At 34.9% G+C, this 17,522-nt stretch overlaps 1 protein-coding gene and 2 pseudogenes across 1 annotated transcript; all 3 read right to left on the reverse strand.

Moving 5' to 3' along the window:
• Positions 1–910: 910 nt before the first annotated feature.
• Positions 911–3,921, reverse strand: LOC116105458 (annotated as a pseudogene).
• Positions 3,922–8,399: 4,478 nt separating this feature from the next.
• On the reverse strand, positions 8,400–9,580 carry LOC116105540 (annotated as a pseudogene).
• Positions 9,581–12,098: 2,518 nt separating this feature from the next.
• LOC116106156 (eukaryotic initiation factor 4A-3) lies at positions 12,099–15,526 on the reverse strand. Its single transcript, XM_031392529.1, has 8 exons — positions 15,033–15,526; positions 14,653–14,893; positions 14,486–14,566; positions 14,106–14,213; positions 13,890–14,009; positions 13,197–13,364; positions 12,991–13,077; positions 12,099–12,502 (listed from the first exon to the last, which is right to left on the reverse strand). The coding sequence occupies exons 1-8, from the start codon at positions 15,350–15,352 to the stop codon at positions 12,389–12,391; spliced, it is 1,239 nt and encodes a 412-aa protein (XP_031248389.1). The 5' UTR covers positions 15,353–15,526; the 3' UTR covers positions 12,099–12,388.
• Between the last annotated feature and the right edge of the window lie 1,996 nt (positions 15,527–17,522).

Below are 17,522 nucleotides of genomic sequence, written 5' to 3' on the forward strand. Positions count from 1 at the left end.
AATACAAGTACAAACCCCTTTTGTAGCATCTAATTCTAATGTAGTGTGATTTATATTGAAACCATTTTAACTTCTGGTATTATCGGTTTGATAGGAATTATTATGTTTGTAACTTGTAAGAGGAAAATTCAGAAATTTAATAATATAATTAATTACGTTCTCGCAAGTGCAAGTATTTCCTATTTCTCGGGACTATCTTTATCTCAATGCATACGCTCATACCTTTGCACAAAATTAAAAAAAAAAAAAAAAAAAAAAAAAAACTTCCGTCAATGTTAATGTAAACCATTCGCTAGATGACAATGTTGTATTTAGCTCAAGGTCTGACATTACATGCAGAGTTTTTGATGCTGTCGTGTACAAATCATAAAGACAAAACATAAAGATAATATAACAGAAACCAGGAACAGGAAACGTTCAATCATCTGAGATTCACAAAAGAGAGACCATAATTCACACATAGTATACTCTAATTGGCCAATTGAGTTGACATATCATTTATCCCTTCTCTTAAGTATCAAAACCAGATAAGACAACATATTTATTTCAGAGAGAATTTGAAATACCATTCGAGAAGTACAAATATTTATCTTCTTTAACCATGATATCAATTCAGTAAGGCTGGGCTGGTGGCGTAAGGGCTAAGTGATAAAGTAAAACTCCAGAATGTCACATCAATTCACAACCATTCATCACACTAAAAATTTGATTTAAAATTTGCAAAGTGCAATAATCTAAATCACTTAACCTAATCAACAGAAAAGTTAACAGTCTAGTTGTAAGTTTCATGTCACCAAAACCATTTGTAAAGTCGTTAAACACCATCCAGCATTTTTGGGAAGCGGTACAAACTCATCATCAGAAAAACACAATGCAACGACCCAGAAAAATCCTCACACAATTATATGCATCACTCCATCATTTCCCTTCGCCAACCGAAATAATAACATCCTTTAAATCGATCAGCAACATTCATCGGCATCTCATCATCTGAGTACTGTAATACTGCTCAATATCTCTGAGAATCTTGATATCATCGTTTTTCACAAAATTTATAGCTACACCCTGTAAACCATAAAAATCCCGTTTTAGTGACAATACACAATTCAACTAAGTTAACACAGACATCATGCAAAATGGGTGAGACAAATTGTATCATGGACATGATGCATACGATAATGAACTTATGCATCTATTGATAAACTTATTCACCTCATGATAAACCTATAATGTAGAGACCTATCCCTTTTTTTATTTTTTTTTTTTTTTTTTTTTTTTTTGGGTTAAGAAACGTGTTAAACTTTTATCCATTGAAATTAAAATAATTTACTTGGGAGTGATCTTTTCCAAAATACCGTTTCTATGCCGCAAAAGTTTTCAAAGGGCTTATGCATAACAACTTTCTTGCATGCATTGTGAAAGAACTCAAATAAATATGATCAAAAGTGAAAAAATAAAGTATGTTAGAATTTCAGTATTTGTCAGGGCAAAGAAACAACATCAACCTGCACCTATAATAAGGCTGAGTATTCCAGTATAATAATAATAAGGTGAATACCTTGCGTCCAAACACCAACCGTCCGTACGGTGGATATAGAGCTCACGATTATTTGGAAGGTCATAATTTATCACAAGAGAAACCTGAAGAAAATGATTTAAGATGAATAAAAAGAGCAAAAATTATTTTTCCTAACATTCACAGTGAACACATACAAAAGGATTAGAACATTAAAAATAAATAACAAGAGACTTGCCTGTTGAACATCAAGTCCTCGAGCCCAACATCTGTTGTAATAAGCCGGGTTGTACCAGAACGAAATTCTGCCATATGGCATCTCTTTCTTTCTGAGGCATGTCTCCATGCATTGATGAGACGTAAAGTTGTAGCCACGCATCTTCTTTGTTAGCCAATCCACCTGATAGAAAATATGAAACGTTATAATATATCCAAAGATCATAATATAAGAATCAAAATCGGTAATGAGTGTTGAGTGAATAATATGAATCCAGTAACCTCATTAGTTCATTTGTCTCAACTAATGCTAAGGAAAACTTTAAGGAAAAAAAAATATATGGAGAATGTTCTCCTAATCCCCACCAGTCATCCAGTCCAAAATGCATGTTCATTCAACATTGAGAATGTATGTTATATTTGGACATTGAATCCAACTGTTCACACAAACTATCATTACATATATACTTGCTACATAGCTATTTACTACTGTTAACTAAATGTTTTTACCACTGAACCATGGGTCCTAGTTATTTTAACGGGAGAAAACAAAACTTAGAAGCTCCTTTTAAAGAATAACACATCACCATTTTCATATTTAATCTCCCCATTCCGAGTGAAATTAGATACCTAAAAGTTCATTTCTGTTCAATTTAAAACCACTAGCCAAATAATACCTTTCGCTTTGTGTTGCAGAAAATAACAGCTTGTGTAATTGTAAGGGTATCATAGAGATCGCATAGTGTGTCAAACTTCCACCCTCTCTTCCACTGCCACAAAAATTGCTTGATTCCCTGTTATCACAAAAAATACAAAATGGATGGAGAACTTGTCTAAGGATCTAGATTTACTACAGAGGCAACAAACCTAGATTAGAACAATCAGTTACCTCCAAATCAACTCATCACGCTTCACAAGAATCTTTACAGGATCGGTCATAACTTGGTTGTCATCTCCAAGATTTCTGAGGAAGGGTAGCAGATATCAAGACAACCTACAATAACATATCAAAGATTTAGAATGCCGTTGCTACAACTTGTCACACCTAAGCATTACTATCAGCTATTCTAGAGATTAAAATGAACATCAGACAGTTAATGTCATGTAGTGACGATGATAAACATGAAAACTAAATTAAGAAACAAGAAACTCATTGTAGACTACATTTTCAGATTGTTATCTCTTTTCATCTTCTCATTATGTTAATTAAAACCCACCCAAACCATAAAGACAGAAAGCAAACCTGAAGGTCTGGTGGAAGATATCGGTACACATCATAAATTTGATCCTTGACCCCTCTGCTCAACATCTCATCAGATTCATCCTAACAACATGTCAAAAAATATTAGTACTGGACCCATCTACTAAAAGTAAATGCCACAGAAACGGTAAGAATAAATTGCTCACAAGGACTATAATTTAATAGCTCTAGTACGCAATGTCCTCCTCTTGATCATATCACAGACTCTGCCCGGAGTTCCAGATACAATATGGACTCCATTCCTAGCTTCTAATATCTTCACCAACATTTTGCCTCCAATGCAAGCATGGGCTTGTATATTTATAAAATCCCCAATTGCCAGTATCACTTTCTCCGTCTGAGATGCCAATTCCCTTGTAGGTGACAAAATCAAAGCCTGTACCCTATAATCATATTATTGATCATTATTATCACTACTAAGGGTTTGAAAGTTAAGCCAACAATTTCAAGAATTAAAATTAACACAAAAGTTGAAAAATTAAAAAGAAAAAAAATTAGGGTTTGTACGTACTCTCTGGAAGCCGTGTCGACCATCTGGCAAACAGTGAGGGCAATCATAGAGGTCTTGCCAGTACCAGACTGGGCCTGTGCAATTACATCTCTGCCCTTGATTATAGGCATGACGGCCCTCTGTTGTATGGCCGACGGCTTCTCGAATCCATACTGATAAATTCCACGCAACAGATCGTCCTTTATTCCCATCCCATCGAAACTCGTGATTGCCTCCACTCCTTCCGTCGTTTCAAACACCATCTTGTCTTCCTCCATTCCGCCGGCTCCCCTCCTCAAACCGCCACCGCGGCTCGTTTGCATCGCTGTGGCTGCCGCCATTACCGCAATATTCCACAAAAATAACAGGGATTGACTATCTTCTTGAAAATTAAGACGCACGAAGATGGATTTGGTTCGAGTCAAATTAGGGTTTTTTGGCAGAGAGAAAGATAAAGTTAGTTGGCCGTGTATGTATTTTAAAAGAATTGTACAACTTATTCCGAGAGTTATGATTCGGTATGTCAATGTTTTAATGGAAGTAGGGCTCAGATGGATGATATTTTAATATATGGTGACATGTTTCATTTTGATTGGCTAGTGATAAACCGTCATGAAAAAACATCAACAGTAAATTTTAAAAGAGTTAACGCTGTTCCCACCCAAACAATAGCCCATTCCCACCCACATTTTAAATACTATTTCAGTATCCAAAACATAATTTTATTAGTAATTTTTGTTGTTAAGAAGGGCAAAATGGTCAAAAGCCCACAATTCATGAGGGCAGAATAGTCACCAAACAGTGGCTATCAGAGAAGAACAGTGCACGTTAGCAAATGATGGCTCACGTTAGCCACGTTAGATTCGGTTGGTTTTTGCCATTTTATGGTCGATCCCGACATTCAAAATCATTTCTGACACCACCCAGAGAATCCCCATCACCTCCTCTACAAAACCCAACCCCCCCTTTGTCGTCATCACTCACCATTACCTCCATTCGCATGGTCGACTCTTCAAGTCGGATTTCTGGTCGATTTCCTTGCCATAAATTCCCCCAGACACCACCATCACACTCCGCACAACCCACTCTACATAACCCTAACTTCCATCATTGTCCCTTGCTCATCGATCGTCGGCTGTGCACCACGCGACCTTTTGACTTCTAAGCCGATTTATGATCGTTTCCGATGCCAAAAATCGTCCCTACCACCACCAATCGATTCCTTAGATCTTCCTCTCCAAAAGTTCCAACATCCCAGATCTCGTTTGCTCACCAATCGTAGGCGATTGAAGCTCCTCCACCCTAGGGTTTTTCGAGTTTTAATTTGATTAATTGTGATTGATTCGTTCGATTTTTGTGTTTCTTGGGTTGAAAGATAATTAAGAAATGTTTATTTGTAATATTTTCTTGTCGCTCGCACTCCCAATGTCGACGGCAATTGCCGGCAAGGGAAGAGGCTAAGAAGAGGGTTTTTTTGTAAATCACTATATTTCCCACCCAAATAAGAGGAAAACATATTATTTGGGTAGTAAGAGGGTGTTTTAAAAGCTTGAGGGTGGGAAAGTAATGGAACTTTTTTTGCGTGGGAAGTTGTCGTTAACTCATTTTTAAAAACCTACGTGGCCACGAGATTTAACATATCCAGGGTTTAAAGACCAGTAATGGGAATTTTATTTTCTTTTTGGAAACGTGGCATTTTTTTATTGGTTTTATGTTTTGAGTACTATAAATTCTCTGCACACAATCCCTACCTAATAATTTTGCGTATAACTATTTCCTCCACAATGTTTAAGAAAAGTGAGACACCTAAAAGTTTCGGAAAATAACAAATACACCCAAAAAAATACCTTATAAAATTTATAAACACCCTTTGAATAATTATATATACTTTTTAGTTTTTAATTTTTATTTTAACTATATAAATAATAATATTTTATTAATCAATTTCATATATTAAACTATAAATAATATAAATATATGAATATTTAATCTATTTTTTGATTTTATACAATAAACTAAAAATAAAGTAAAACTTAAATTTACTTAATTAAATTACATACTTAAAAAGTTATAAAAATAAATTGGGATTCAAAACGAAGTTTTAGAGTCCTTGTAATTTTTATTTCTTCAATATTTTTATAATAATTTTTCTATACTGTAAAAAAATTGAAGAAATATTTCTTGCAGCAGCTTTGCCAGTCAAGGTTTGGAATTTTCTCCTTTATCTGGTTGTAATTTCTTGCTTTTCTTTGTTAGACAATAGAATTAGGACGTATCACGAGTTTTCTTATTTGCAGCTCATTGACGTTGCAAATGTTCATAGCTTGCCGTAGAATTCCTGTTTTGGTGGGTTTTCTAGGGCTGACTATGCAAAATACAGGTTTGTCTCTCAGTTTGAAAGATTGGTGTAGGAATAAGTGAATACAGACCACAGAAGTCAATGAACTTATAAAGGACGACTGTTTTTCCATGAAGAATCTGCTGTAAAACTGTATAAGTAAACATTGCTCATCCACTGTCAAAAGATAATGATACCATCTATCAGAATTAAGTGAATATTCTTTTTGGAGTTAATAGAGGCTTCCATGCAGTGTGTAAAGTTCTCATAATACAGTATGAACATGCAGAGTTACCCCTTTGAGGAACATTGTTAGGTCATGTTTAGATATCTGGTGAAGTACGTAGAATCTGTAGATAGCAGCATCATTCGAATATCATCCAAATTTATGTGGTTTGAATACTTTGGGAAAAATTAAGTGTAAAATTTTCTTTTTACATGCATTATTCAAAATATCCATTCACTTGAAGATAATAATAAGCCTGTGTCTTTTACTAAAAACAATCTTGCAAATGCATTGTTATATATATTTCCTCTAAGATTGCTCCTTAATGGACTTATTGAAAGTTGAATTGTTTAACCCCACAATAACCTTATAATTGTTGCGAAAACACTATCGTTACCCGCTTGTTGTTTCCATAATTCTTATATTCATCTTACTCCTCTATTGTTGATATTTTATATTTTTGCTATTAATCTTTGAAAATGCACTAATTGTGCTCTTCACTTCCAGGGAAATGGTTCAATCCATGCCAAAGCCCTGTGTGGCTGTGTCTTCACTACAACAAAAATGGTCTATGGTAACATACAAAAAGTGTTACCGTAGGTAATTCGTATCATTTATAAGGATATTATGACAACACATGTTACTAAAAAGCTGACATTGGTAACACTTTTTGCATGTTACTAATCATTTCAGTAACTGTCATAAAATGCTGTTGTTAAGTATATTGTAGCATTTATTCGTAGTTACAAATGATTTTTGGTAACACTGCATAAATGCTATAAATAAGTTTTCTGTAATATTCTTAACCTGTTACAGTTTAATTTTCTGTAACATTATGAAAATGCTAAAAATAAGTTTTCTGTAACATTCTTAACCAGTTACAGTTTAGGTTTTTGTAACATTCTCAAAATGCTAAAAATAATTTTTCTGTAACATTTTTAACCTGTTACAGTTTAGTTTTCTATAACATTCTCAAAATGCTATAAATAAGTTTTTTGTAACATTCTTAACCTATTACAGTTTAGTTTTCTGTAATATTCTCAAAATGCTATAAATAAGTTTTCTATAACTTTCTTAACATGTTACAATTTAGTTTTCTGTAACATTCTGAAAATGCTATAAATAAGTTTTCTGTAACTTTCTTAAACTGTGACAGTTCAGTTTTCTATAACATCTCAAAAGGCTGTAAATAAGTTTTTTGTAACATTCTTAACCTGTTATAGTTTAATTTTCTGTAACATTGTTAAAATGCTATAAAAGAGTTTTTAATAACATGTTAAAAGTGCTACCAAAGTATCATTCATTGCATTTAGTAAATGTTGCAAAATTATTTTGCATAACATTTTGAAAGTGTTATCAATGTGTCTGTTATAGCATATATAAAACTGTTATAGTTGTTATTTGAATAATACAAATTATAAATAATGATATACTAATTTTCCAAAGAACATTTCATTGATGGTGAACCTTCATATACAAAAAGTTTGCATATATGCCTATTAAATAGGCACCCAACATCCTTTACATCCATAAAATCTAATATGTTTCATATATCATATCACATTTTGTAACATATAAACCTTCATATACAAAAAGTTTTATATATGCCTAACAAATATGCACCTATCATTTTTACATTATAATACCTAGATGATTGGAAAATTAACTATGAGCAATAGTTAATACCTTCAAATCATTCAAAAAATTCTAACAACAAAAAACATCATGCATACCATCTTCCATTCCAAATTGTGCTTTACCAAAAAAGTACTCTTGCATTTTTCACAACCTACAAAACCATTAATACAAAAAAAAAAAAATCTTCAATTCCCATGTATATTGTCAAAGATGACAATACACATATATTGTAAATTCAAGAAAAGATTCAGACAAAAACACCCCAAATATTTAATGCAAAAGAAAGAGGAAAAGAACATGTTTAAATCTTCAACTTCACAATCAGTAGTTTTAAAAAAATGGCACCATGCAAGTTTAAAAGAACATGTTTAAATATTCAACTTCACAATCACCAGTGCAAAAATGCCAACTACAATTTTACAGTTTGCAAATTGCAGCCTACAATTTTGCAGTTGACATTTTTGCAAACTACAATCTGCAATCTACAATTTTACAGATCGTAGTATGCAAACTGCAGTCCATAAAATTACAAACTGCAGTTTGCAAAATGCAGATTATAGTTTGCAAAAATGCCAACTGCAAAATTGCAGACTGTAATTTGCAAACTACAGTCTGTAATTTTGCAAACTGCAGATTACAGTTTGCAGTTTGCACACCATCAAGAATCTTTCTTCACTCCAACAAATAAGAGTAGAACAATCAGTACCTCCAAAGTCAATCATCACGCTTCACAAGAATCTTTACAGGATCGGTCATAAACTTGGTTGTCATCTCCAAGATTTCATGAGGAAGGGTAGCAGATATCAAGACAACCTAAAATAACATATTCAAAGATTTGAATGCCGTTGCTACAACTTGTCACCACCTAAGCATTACTATCAGCTATTTAGAGATAAAATGAACAATCAGACAGTTAGATTCATATGTAGTGACAGATGATAAAGCATGAAAACTAAATTAAGAAACAAGAAACTCATTGTAGACTACATTTTCAGATTGTATCTCTTTTCATCTTCTCATTATGTTAATATAAAAACCACCCAAACCATAAAGACAGAAAGCAAACTGAAGGTCTGGTGGAAGATATCGGTACACATCATAATTTGATCCTTGAACCCTGCCTCAACATTCATCAGATTCATCCTAACAACATGTCAAAAAATATTAGTACTGGACCCATCTACTATAAAAGTAAATGCACAGAAACGGTAAGAATAAATTACTCAAGGACTAATAATTTAATAGCTTAGTCGCAATGTCCTCTCTTGATATATCACAGACTCTGCCCGGAGTTCCAGATACAATATGGACTCCATTCTCTAGCTTTCTAATATCTTCACCAACACTTTTGCCTCCAATGCAAGCAGGGCTTGTATATTATAAAATCCCCAATTGCCAGTATCACTTCTCCGTCTGAATGCAATTCCCTTGTAGGTGACAAAATCAAAGCCTGTACCCTATAATCATATTATTGATCATATTATCACTACTAAGGGTTCTGAAAGTTAAGCCAACAATTCAAGGAATTAAAATTAAACAAAAAAGTTGAAAAATAAAAAAGAAACAAAAATTAGGGTTTGTAACGTACTCTCTGGAAGCCGTGTCGACCCTGGAAACAGGAGGGCAACATAGAGGTCTTGCCTACCAGACTGGGCCTGTGCAATTACATCTCTGCCTTGATTATAGGCATGACGGCCCTCTGTTGTATGGCCGAGGGCTTCTCGAATCCATACTGATAATTCCACGCAACAGATCGTCCTTTATTCCCCTCCATCGAAACTCGTGATTGCCTCCACTCCTTCCGTCGTTTCAAACACCATCTTGTCTTCCTCCATTCCGCGGCTCCCCTCCTCAAACCGCCACGCGGTCGTTTGCATCGCTGTGGCTGCCGCCATTACCGCAATATTCCACAAAAATAACAGGGATTGACTATCTTCTTGAAAATTAAGACGCACGAAGATGGATTTGGTTCGAGTCAAATTAGGGTTTTATGGCAGAGAGAAAGAAAGTTATGGCCGTGTATGTATTTTAAAAGAATTGTACAACTTATTCCGAGAGTTATGATTCGGTATGTCAATGTTTTAATGGAAGTAGGGCTCAGATGGATGATATTTTAATATATGGTGACATGTTCATTTTGATTGGCTGTGATAAACCGTCATGAAAAAACATCAACAGTAAATTTTAAAGAGTTAACGCTGTCCACCCAAACAATACCATTCCCACCCACATTTTAAATACTATTTCAGTATCCAAAAACTAATTTTTAGTAATTTTTGTTGTTAAGAAGGGCAAAATGGTCAAAAGCCCACAATTCATGAGGGCAGAATGTCACCAAAGTGGCTATCAGAGAAGAACGTGCACGTTAGCAAGATGGCTCACGTTAGCCACGTTAGATTCGGTTGGTTTTTGCCATTTTATGGTCGATCCCGACATTCAAATCACTTTCTGACACCACCCAGAGAATCCCCATCACCTCTCTACAAAACCCAACCCCCCTTTGTCGTCATCATCACCATACCTCCATGCATGGTCGACTCTTCAAGTCGGATTTCTGGTCGATTTCCTTGCCATAAATTCCCAGACACCACCATCACACTCGCACAACCCACTCTCAATAACCCTAACTCATCATGTCCCTTGCTCATCGATCGTCGGCTGTGCACCACGCGACCTTGACTTCTAAGCGATTATGATCGTTTCCGATGCCAAAATATCCCTACCACCACCAATCGATTCCTTAGATCTTCCTCTCCAAAAGTTCCAACACCCAGATCTCGTTTGCTCACCAATCGTAGGCGATTGAAGCTCCTCCACCCTAGGGTTTTTCGTTTAATTTGATAATTGTGATTTCGTTCGATTTTGTGTTTCTTGGGTTGAAAGATAATTAGAAATGTTTATTTGTAATATTTTCTTGTCGTCGCACTCCCAATGTCGCGGCAATTGTCGGCAAGGGAAGAGGCTAAGAAGAGGGTTTTTTGTAAATCACTATATTTCCCACCCAATAGAGGAAAACATATTATTTGGGTAGTAAGAGGGTGTTTTAAAGCTTGAGGGTGGGAAAGTAAGGAACTTTTTTTGCGTGGGAAGTGTCGTTAACTCATTTTTAAAAACCTACGTGGCCACGAGATTTAACATATCCAGGGTTTAAAGACCCGTAATGGGAATTTTATTCTTTTTGGAAACGTGGCATTTTTTTATTGGTTTTATGTTTTGAGTACTATAAATTCTCTGCACACAATCTACCTAATAATTTGCGTATAAATATTTCTCCACAATGTTTAAGAAAGTGAGACACCTAAAAGTTTCGGAAAATAACAATACACCCAAAAAATACCTTATAAAATTTATAAACACCCTTTGAATAATTATATCTATTTTTGTTTTTAATTTTTATTTTAACTATATAAATAATAATATTTTTATAATCAATTTCATATATTAAACTATAATAATATAAATATAGAATATTAATCTATTTTTTGATTTTATACAATAAACTAAAAATAAGTAAACTTAAATTTACTTAATTAAATTACATACTTAAAAAGTTATAAAAATAAATTGGGATTCAAAACGAAGTTTTAGAGTCCTTGTAATTTTTATTTCTCAATATTTTATAATAATTTTCTATACTGTAAAAAAATTGAAGAAATATTTTCTGCAGCAGCTTTGCCAGTCAAGGTTTGGAATTTTCTCCTTTATCTGGTTGTAATTTCTTGTTTTCTTTGTAGACAATAGAATAGGACGTATCACGAGTTTTCTTATTTGCAGTCATTGACGTTGCAATGTTCATAGCTTGCGTAGAATTCCTGTTTTGGTGGGTTTTCTAGGGGCTGACTATGCAAAATACAGGTTTGTCTCTCAGTTTGAAAGATGGTGTAGGAATAGGACTATCTTTATCTCAATGTCATACGACTCATACCTTAGCACAATATCAAAAAAAACAAAAAAAAAAAAAAAAAAAAGCTTCCATCGATGTTACTGTAAACCAAATTCGCTAGATGACAAGTGTGTAAATTCAATAAATTGTTTTTGGCTCAAGGTCTAGACGTTTCATGCAGAGTTTTTGATGCTGTCGTGTACAAATCATAAAGACAAACAATAAAGATATAATACAGAAACCAGGAACAGGAAACATTCAAGCCATCTGAGATTCATAAGATGAGAGACCATAATTCAAACGACATAGCAATACTCTAATTGGCCAATTGAGTTGACATATCATTTATCCCTTCTCTTAAGTATCAAAACCAGATAAGACAACATATTTATTTCAGAGAGAAATTTGAAATACCATTCGAGAAGTACAAATATTTATCTTCTTTAACCATGAAGTATCAATTCAGTAAGGCTGGGCTGGTGGCGTAAGGGGCTAAGTGATAAAGTAAAACTCCAGAATGCTAACATCAATTCACAATCCATTCATCACACTTAAAAATTTGATTTAAAATTTGCAAAGGTGCAATAAATCTAAATCACTTAACCTTATCAACAGAAAGAAAGTTAACAGTCTAGTTGTAAGTTTCATGTCACCAAAACCATTTGTAAAGTCGTTAAACACCATCCAGCATTTTTGGGGAAAGTGGTACAACCTCATCATCAGAAAAAACACAATGCAACCACCCAGAAAAATCCATCACACAATTATATGCATCACTCCCATCATTTCCCTTCAGCCAACCGAAATAATAAACATCTCTTTAAATCAGATCAGCAACATTCATCGGCATCTCATCGATCTGAGTACTGTAATACTGCTCAATATCTCTGAGAATCTTGATATCATCGTTTTTCACAAAATTTATAGCTACACCCTGTAAACCATAAAAAATCCCGTTTTAGTGACAATACACAATTCAACTAAGTTAACACAGGGCAATCATGCAAAACAGGTGAGACAAATTTATCATGGACATGATGCATACGATAATGAACTTATGCATCTAGTGATAAACTTAATTCACCTCATGATAAATCTATAATGTAGAGACCTATCCCTTTTTTTTTTTTTTTTGGGTTAAGAAACTGTGTAAACTTTTATCCATTGAAATTAAAATAATTTACTTGGGAGTGAATAAGCTTTTCCAAAATACCAATTTCTATACCGACAAAAGTTTTCAGAGGGTTTATGCATAACAACTTTCTTGCATGCATTGTGAAAGAACTCAAATAAATATGATCAGAAAGTTGAAAAAATAAAAAGTATGTTAGAATTTCAGTATTTGTCAGGGCAAAGAAACAACAGTCAACCTGCACCTATAATAAGGCTGAGTATTCCAGTATAATAATAATAAGTGAATACCTTGCGTCCAAAACGACCAGACCGTCCGATACGGTGGATATAGAGCTCACGATTATTTGGAAGGTCATAATTTATCACAAGAGAAACCTGAAGAAAATGATTTAAGATGAATAAAAAGAGCAAAAATATATTTTTTCCTAATACATTCACAGTGAAACACATACAAAAGGATTAGAACATTAAAAATAAATAACAGAAGGACTTGCCTGTTGAACATCAAGTCCTCGAGCCCACACATCTGTTGTAATAAGGACACGGGTTGTACCAGAACGAAATTCTGCCATAATTGCATCTCTTTCTTTCTGAGGCATGTCTCCATGCATTGATGAGACAGTAAAGTTGTAGCCACGCATCTTCTCTGTTAGCCAATCCACCTGATTAGAAAATATGAAATGGTTATACAATATATCCAAAGATCATAATATAAGAATTCAAAATCCGGTAATGAGTGTTGAAAGTGAATACTATATGAATCCAGTAACTCAATTAGTTCATTTGTCTCAACTAATGCTAAGGAAAACTTTAAGGAGAAAAAAATATATGGGAGAATGTTTCTCCTAATCCCCACCAGTCAATCCAGTCCAAAATGCATGTTCATTCAACATTGAGAATGTATGTTATTTTTGAAGACATTGAATCCAACTGTTCACACAAACTATCATTACATATATATCACACCATTGCTTGCTACATAGCTATTTACTACTGTTAACTAAATGTTTTTCCCACTGAAGCCATGGGTCCAATAGTTATTTTAACGGGAGAAAACAAAACTTAGAAGCTCCTTTTAAAAGGATAACACATCAACATTTTCATATTTAATCTCACCATTCCGAGTGAAATTAGATACCTAAAAGTTCGTTTCCTGTTCAGATTTAAAACCACTAGCCAAATAATACCTTTCGCTTTGTGTTGCAGAAAATAACAGCTTGTGTAATTGTAAGGGTATCATAGAGATCGCATAGTGTGTCAAACTTCCACTCCTCTCTTTCCACTGCCACAAAAAATTGCTTGATTCCCTGTTATCACAAAAAATACAAAATGGATGGAGAACTTGTCTAAGGATCTAGATTTACATACAGAGGCAACAAACCTAGAGTAGAACAATCATTTACCTCCAAAGTCAACTCATCACGCTTCACAAGAATCTTTACAGGATCGGTCATAAACTTGGTTGTCATCTCCAAGATTTCATGAGGAAGGGTAGCAGATATCAAGACAACCTACAATAACATATTCAAAGATTTAGAATGCCTTTGCTACAACTTGTCACACCTAAGCATTACTATCAGCTATTCTAGAGATTAAAATGAACAATCAGACAGTCAGATGAAATATGTAGTGACAGATGATAAAGCATGAAAACTAAATTAAGAAACAAGAAACTCATTGTAGACTACATTTTCAGATTGTTATCTCTTTTCATCTTCTCATGTTTCATCCTCTCATTATGTTAATATAAAACCCACCCAAACCATAAAGACAGAAAGCAAACCTGAAGGTCTGGTGGAAGATATCGGTACACATCATAAATTTGATCCTTGAACCCTCTGCTCAACATCTCATCAGATTCATCCTAACAACATGTCAAAAAATATTAGTACTGGACCCATCTACTATAAAAGTAAATGCCACAGAAACGGTAAGAATAAATTAGCTCACAAGGACTAATAATTTAATAGCTCTAGTACGCAATGTCCTCCTCTTGATCATATCACAGACTCTGCCCGGAGTTCCAGATACAATATGGACTCCATTCTCTAGCTTTCTAATATCTTCACCAACACTTTTGCCTCCAATGCAAGCATGGGCTTGTATATTTATAAAATCCCCAATTGCCAGTATCACTTTCTCCGTCTGAGATGCCAATTCCCTTGTAGGTGACAAAATCAAAGCCTGTACCCTATAATCATATTATTGATCATTATTATTCACTACTAAGGGTTCTGAAAGTTAAGCCAACAATTTCAAGGAATTAAAATTAAACAAAAAAGTTGAAAAATTAAAAAAGAAACGAAAATTAGGGTTTGTAGAAAACGTACTCTCTGGAAGCAGTGTCGACCATCTGGCAAACAGTGAGGGCAATCATAGAGGTCTTGCCTGTACCAGACTGGGCCTGTGCAATTACATCTCTGCCCTTGATTATAGGCATGACGGCCCTCTGTTGTATGGCCGACGGCTTCTCGAATCCATACTGATAAATTCCACGCAACAGATCGTCCTTTATTCCCATCCCATCGAAACTCGTGATTGCCTCCACTCCTTCCGTCGTTTCAAATACCATCTTGTCTTCCTCCATTCCGCCGGCTCCCCTCCTCAAACCGCCACCGCGGCTCGTTTGCATCGCTGTGGCTGCCGCCATTACCGCAATATTCCACAAAAATAACAGGGATTAACTCTCTTCTTGAAAATTAAGACGCACGAAGATGGATTTGGTTCGAGTGAAATTAGGGTTTTTTGGCAGAGAGAAAGATAAAGTTACTTGGCCGTGTATGTATTTTAAAAGAATTGTACAACTTATTCCGAGAGTTATGATTCGGTATGTCAATGTTTTAATGGGAGTAGGGCTCAGATGGATGATATTTTAATTATATGGTGACATGTTCCATTTTGATTGGCTAGTGATAAACCGTCATGAAAAAACATCAACAGTGAATTTTAAAAGAGTTAACGACATGTTTCCACCCAAAAAATACAAATCATACCCACCCACATTTTAAATACTATTTCAGTACCCAAAACATAATTTTATTAGTAATTTTTATTGTCAAAAAGGGCAAAATGGTCAAAAGCTCATAATTAATGAGGGTAGAATGGTCACCAAATAGTGGCTATCGGAGAAGAACAATGCACGTTAGTAGAAGATTGCACACGTTAGCCACGTTAGATTCGATGGGTTTTTGCCATTTTTTGGCCAATCCTGACGTTTAAAATCACTTCCGACACCACCCAGAGAATCCCCATCACCTCCTCTACAAAACCCAAGCCTCCATTTGTCGTCATCACTCACCATTTCCCACCACCACCTCCATTTGCACGGCTGACTCTTCAAGTCGGATTTCTGGTCGATTTCCTTGCCATAAATTCCCCTAGACATCACCATCACACTCCCCACAAGCCACTCTACATAACCCTTACCTCTATCACCATCCCTTGCTCACCAATTGTCAGTCGTGCATCCCGTGACCTTTTGACTTCTAAGCCAATTTCCGATCGTTTCCGATACCGAAAATCATCCCTATCATTGCCAATCGATTCCTTGAATCTTTCTCTCCAAAAGCCCCAACATCCTAGATCTCGTTTGCTCTCCAATCGTCGAGGATTGAAGCTCCTCTGCCCTAGGGTTTTTCGAGTTTTAATTTGATTAATTGCGATTGATTCGTTCAATTTTTGTGTTTGCTAGGTTGAAAGACAATTGAGAAATGTTTGTTTGCAATATTTTCTTGTTGTTGGCACTCCCCAATGTTGGCGGCAATTGTCGGCAAGGGAAGAGGCTAAGAAGAGGGTTTTTTCATAAATCACTATATTTCCCACCCAAATAAGAGAAAATCATATTGTTTGGGTAATAAGAGGGTCTTTTAAAAGTTTGAGGGTGAGAAAGTGTCAATAGAACTTTTTTTGGTTGGGAAGATGTCGTTAACTCAATTTTAAAAACCTACGTTACCACGAAATTTAACCATGTCCAGGGTTTAAAGACCAGCAATGGGAATTTTATTTTCTTTGTGGAAACGTGGCATTTTTTCATTGGTGTTATGCTTTGAATGCTGTAAATTCTCTGCAGACAATCCCTTCCCAATAATTTTGCGTCCAACTATCATATAACAATTTTCTCCACAATGTTTGAGAAAAGTACGAGACACCTAAATGTTTCAGAAAATAACAAATACACCCAAAAAATACCTTATAAAATTTATAAACACCCTTTGAATAATTTTATATACTTTTCAGTTTTTAATTTTTATTTTAACTATATAAATAATAATATTTTATTAATCAATTTCATATATTAAACTATTGTTAAATGTGGAAGCCTGAAACAGCGTCGTTTTGAGCAACAAGAATACGACGTCGTTTTAGGCATATTGACCGGGACAAATTTAGACCGCAGGATGCACTCCAGATCTAACGGCCAGGATCAACCACGAAGTCAAACCATATATAAACACTCTTTCGTTCATATTAGAAAACAACCGACATATTTTAGGGTTTTCTGGGTTTGCACTTCTCTGTGTTAGGGTTGAGATTATTTCTCCAAATTGTGAGTTAAATCAGTCGAGTGATTAGGGAGTTTAATCATTCAGGTGAGAGTGTTGTTCTCTCAGGTTAGGGATATTCATAGAGTATCATGTAAGGCTGGTTGCAGTTTGTAATTGGGTAGATCTGGTGAGTGTTGAATCTGTGTAATCTTGACTGTTTCTGATAATCGAAGTGCAGCGAGCTCATACCGTTCTTGAGCTCAACGTGGATGTAGCTTATCCATAAAAGGATAAGTGAACCACGGTAAATCGTGGCTTGTTTGTGTGTTTGTTCTT

This window comes from Pistacia vera, unplaced genomic scaffold (assembly GCF_008641045.1).
Source record: "Pistacia vera cultivar Batoury unplaced genomic scaffold, PisVer_v2 Contig1009, whole genome shotgun sequence".
NCBI lineage: Eukaryota > Viridiplantae > Streptophyta > Magnoliopsida > Sapindales > Anacardiaceae > Pistacia > Pistacia vera.

What these genes read in the sequence shown, in the direction of transcription:
- LOC116106156 (XM_031392529.1), bottom strand. Translation starts at nt 15,352, where the DNA reads ATGGCGGCAGCCACAGCGATGCAAACGAGCCGCGGTGGCGGTTTGAGG. An exon ending in CTATTAAATTATTAGTCCTT is followed by an intron (nt 14,567 to 14,652) that starts GTGAGCTAATTT and finishes ACATGTTGTTAG; the next exon opens with GATGAATCTGATGAGATGTT. An exon ending in CTGGTCGTTTTGGACGCAAG is followed by an intron (nt 12,503 to 12,990) that starts GTATTCACTTAT and finishes TATGGTTTACAG; the next exon opens with GGTGTAGCTATAAATTTTGT.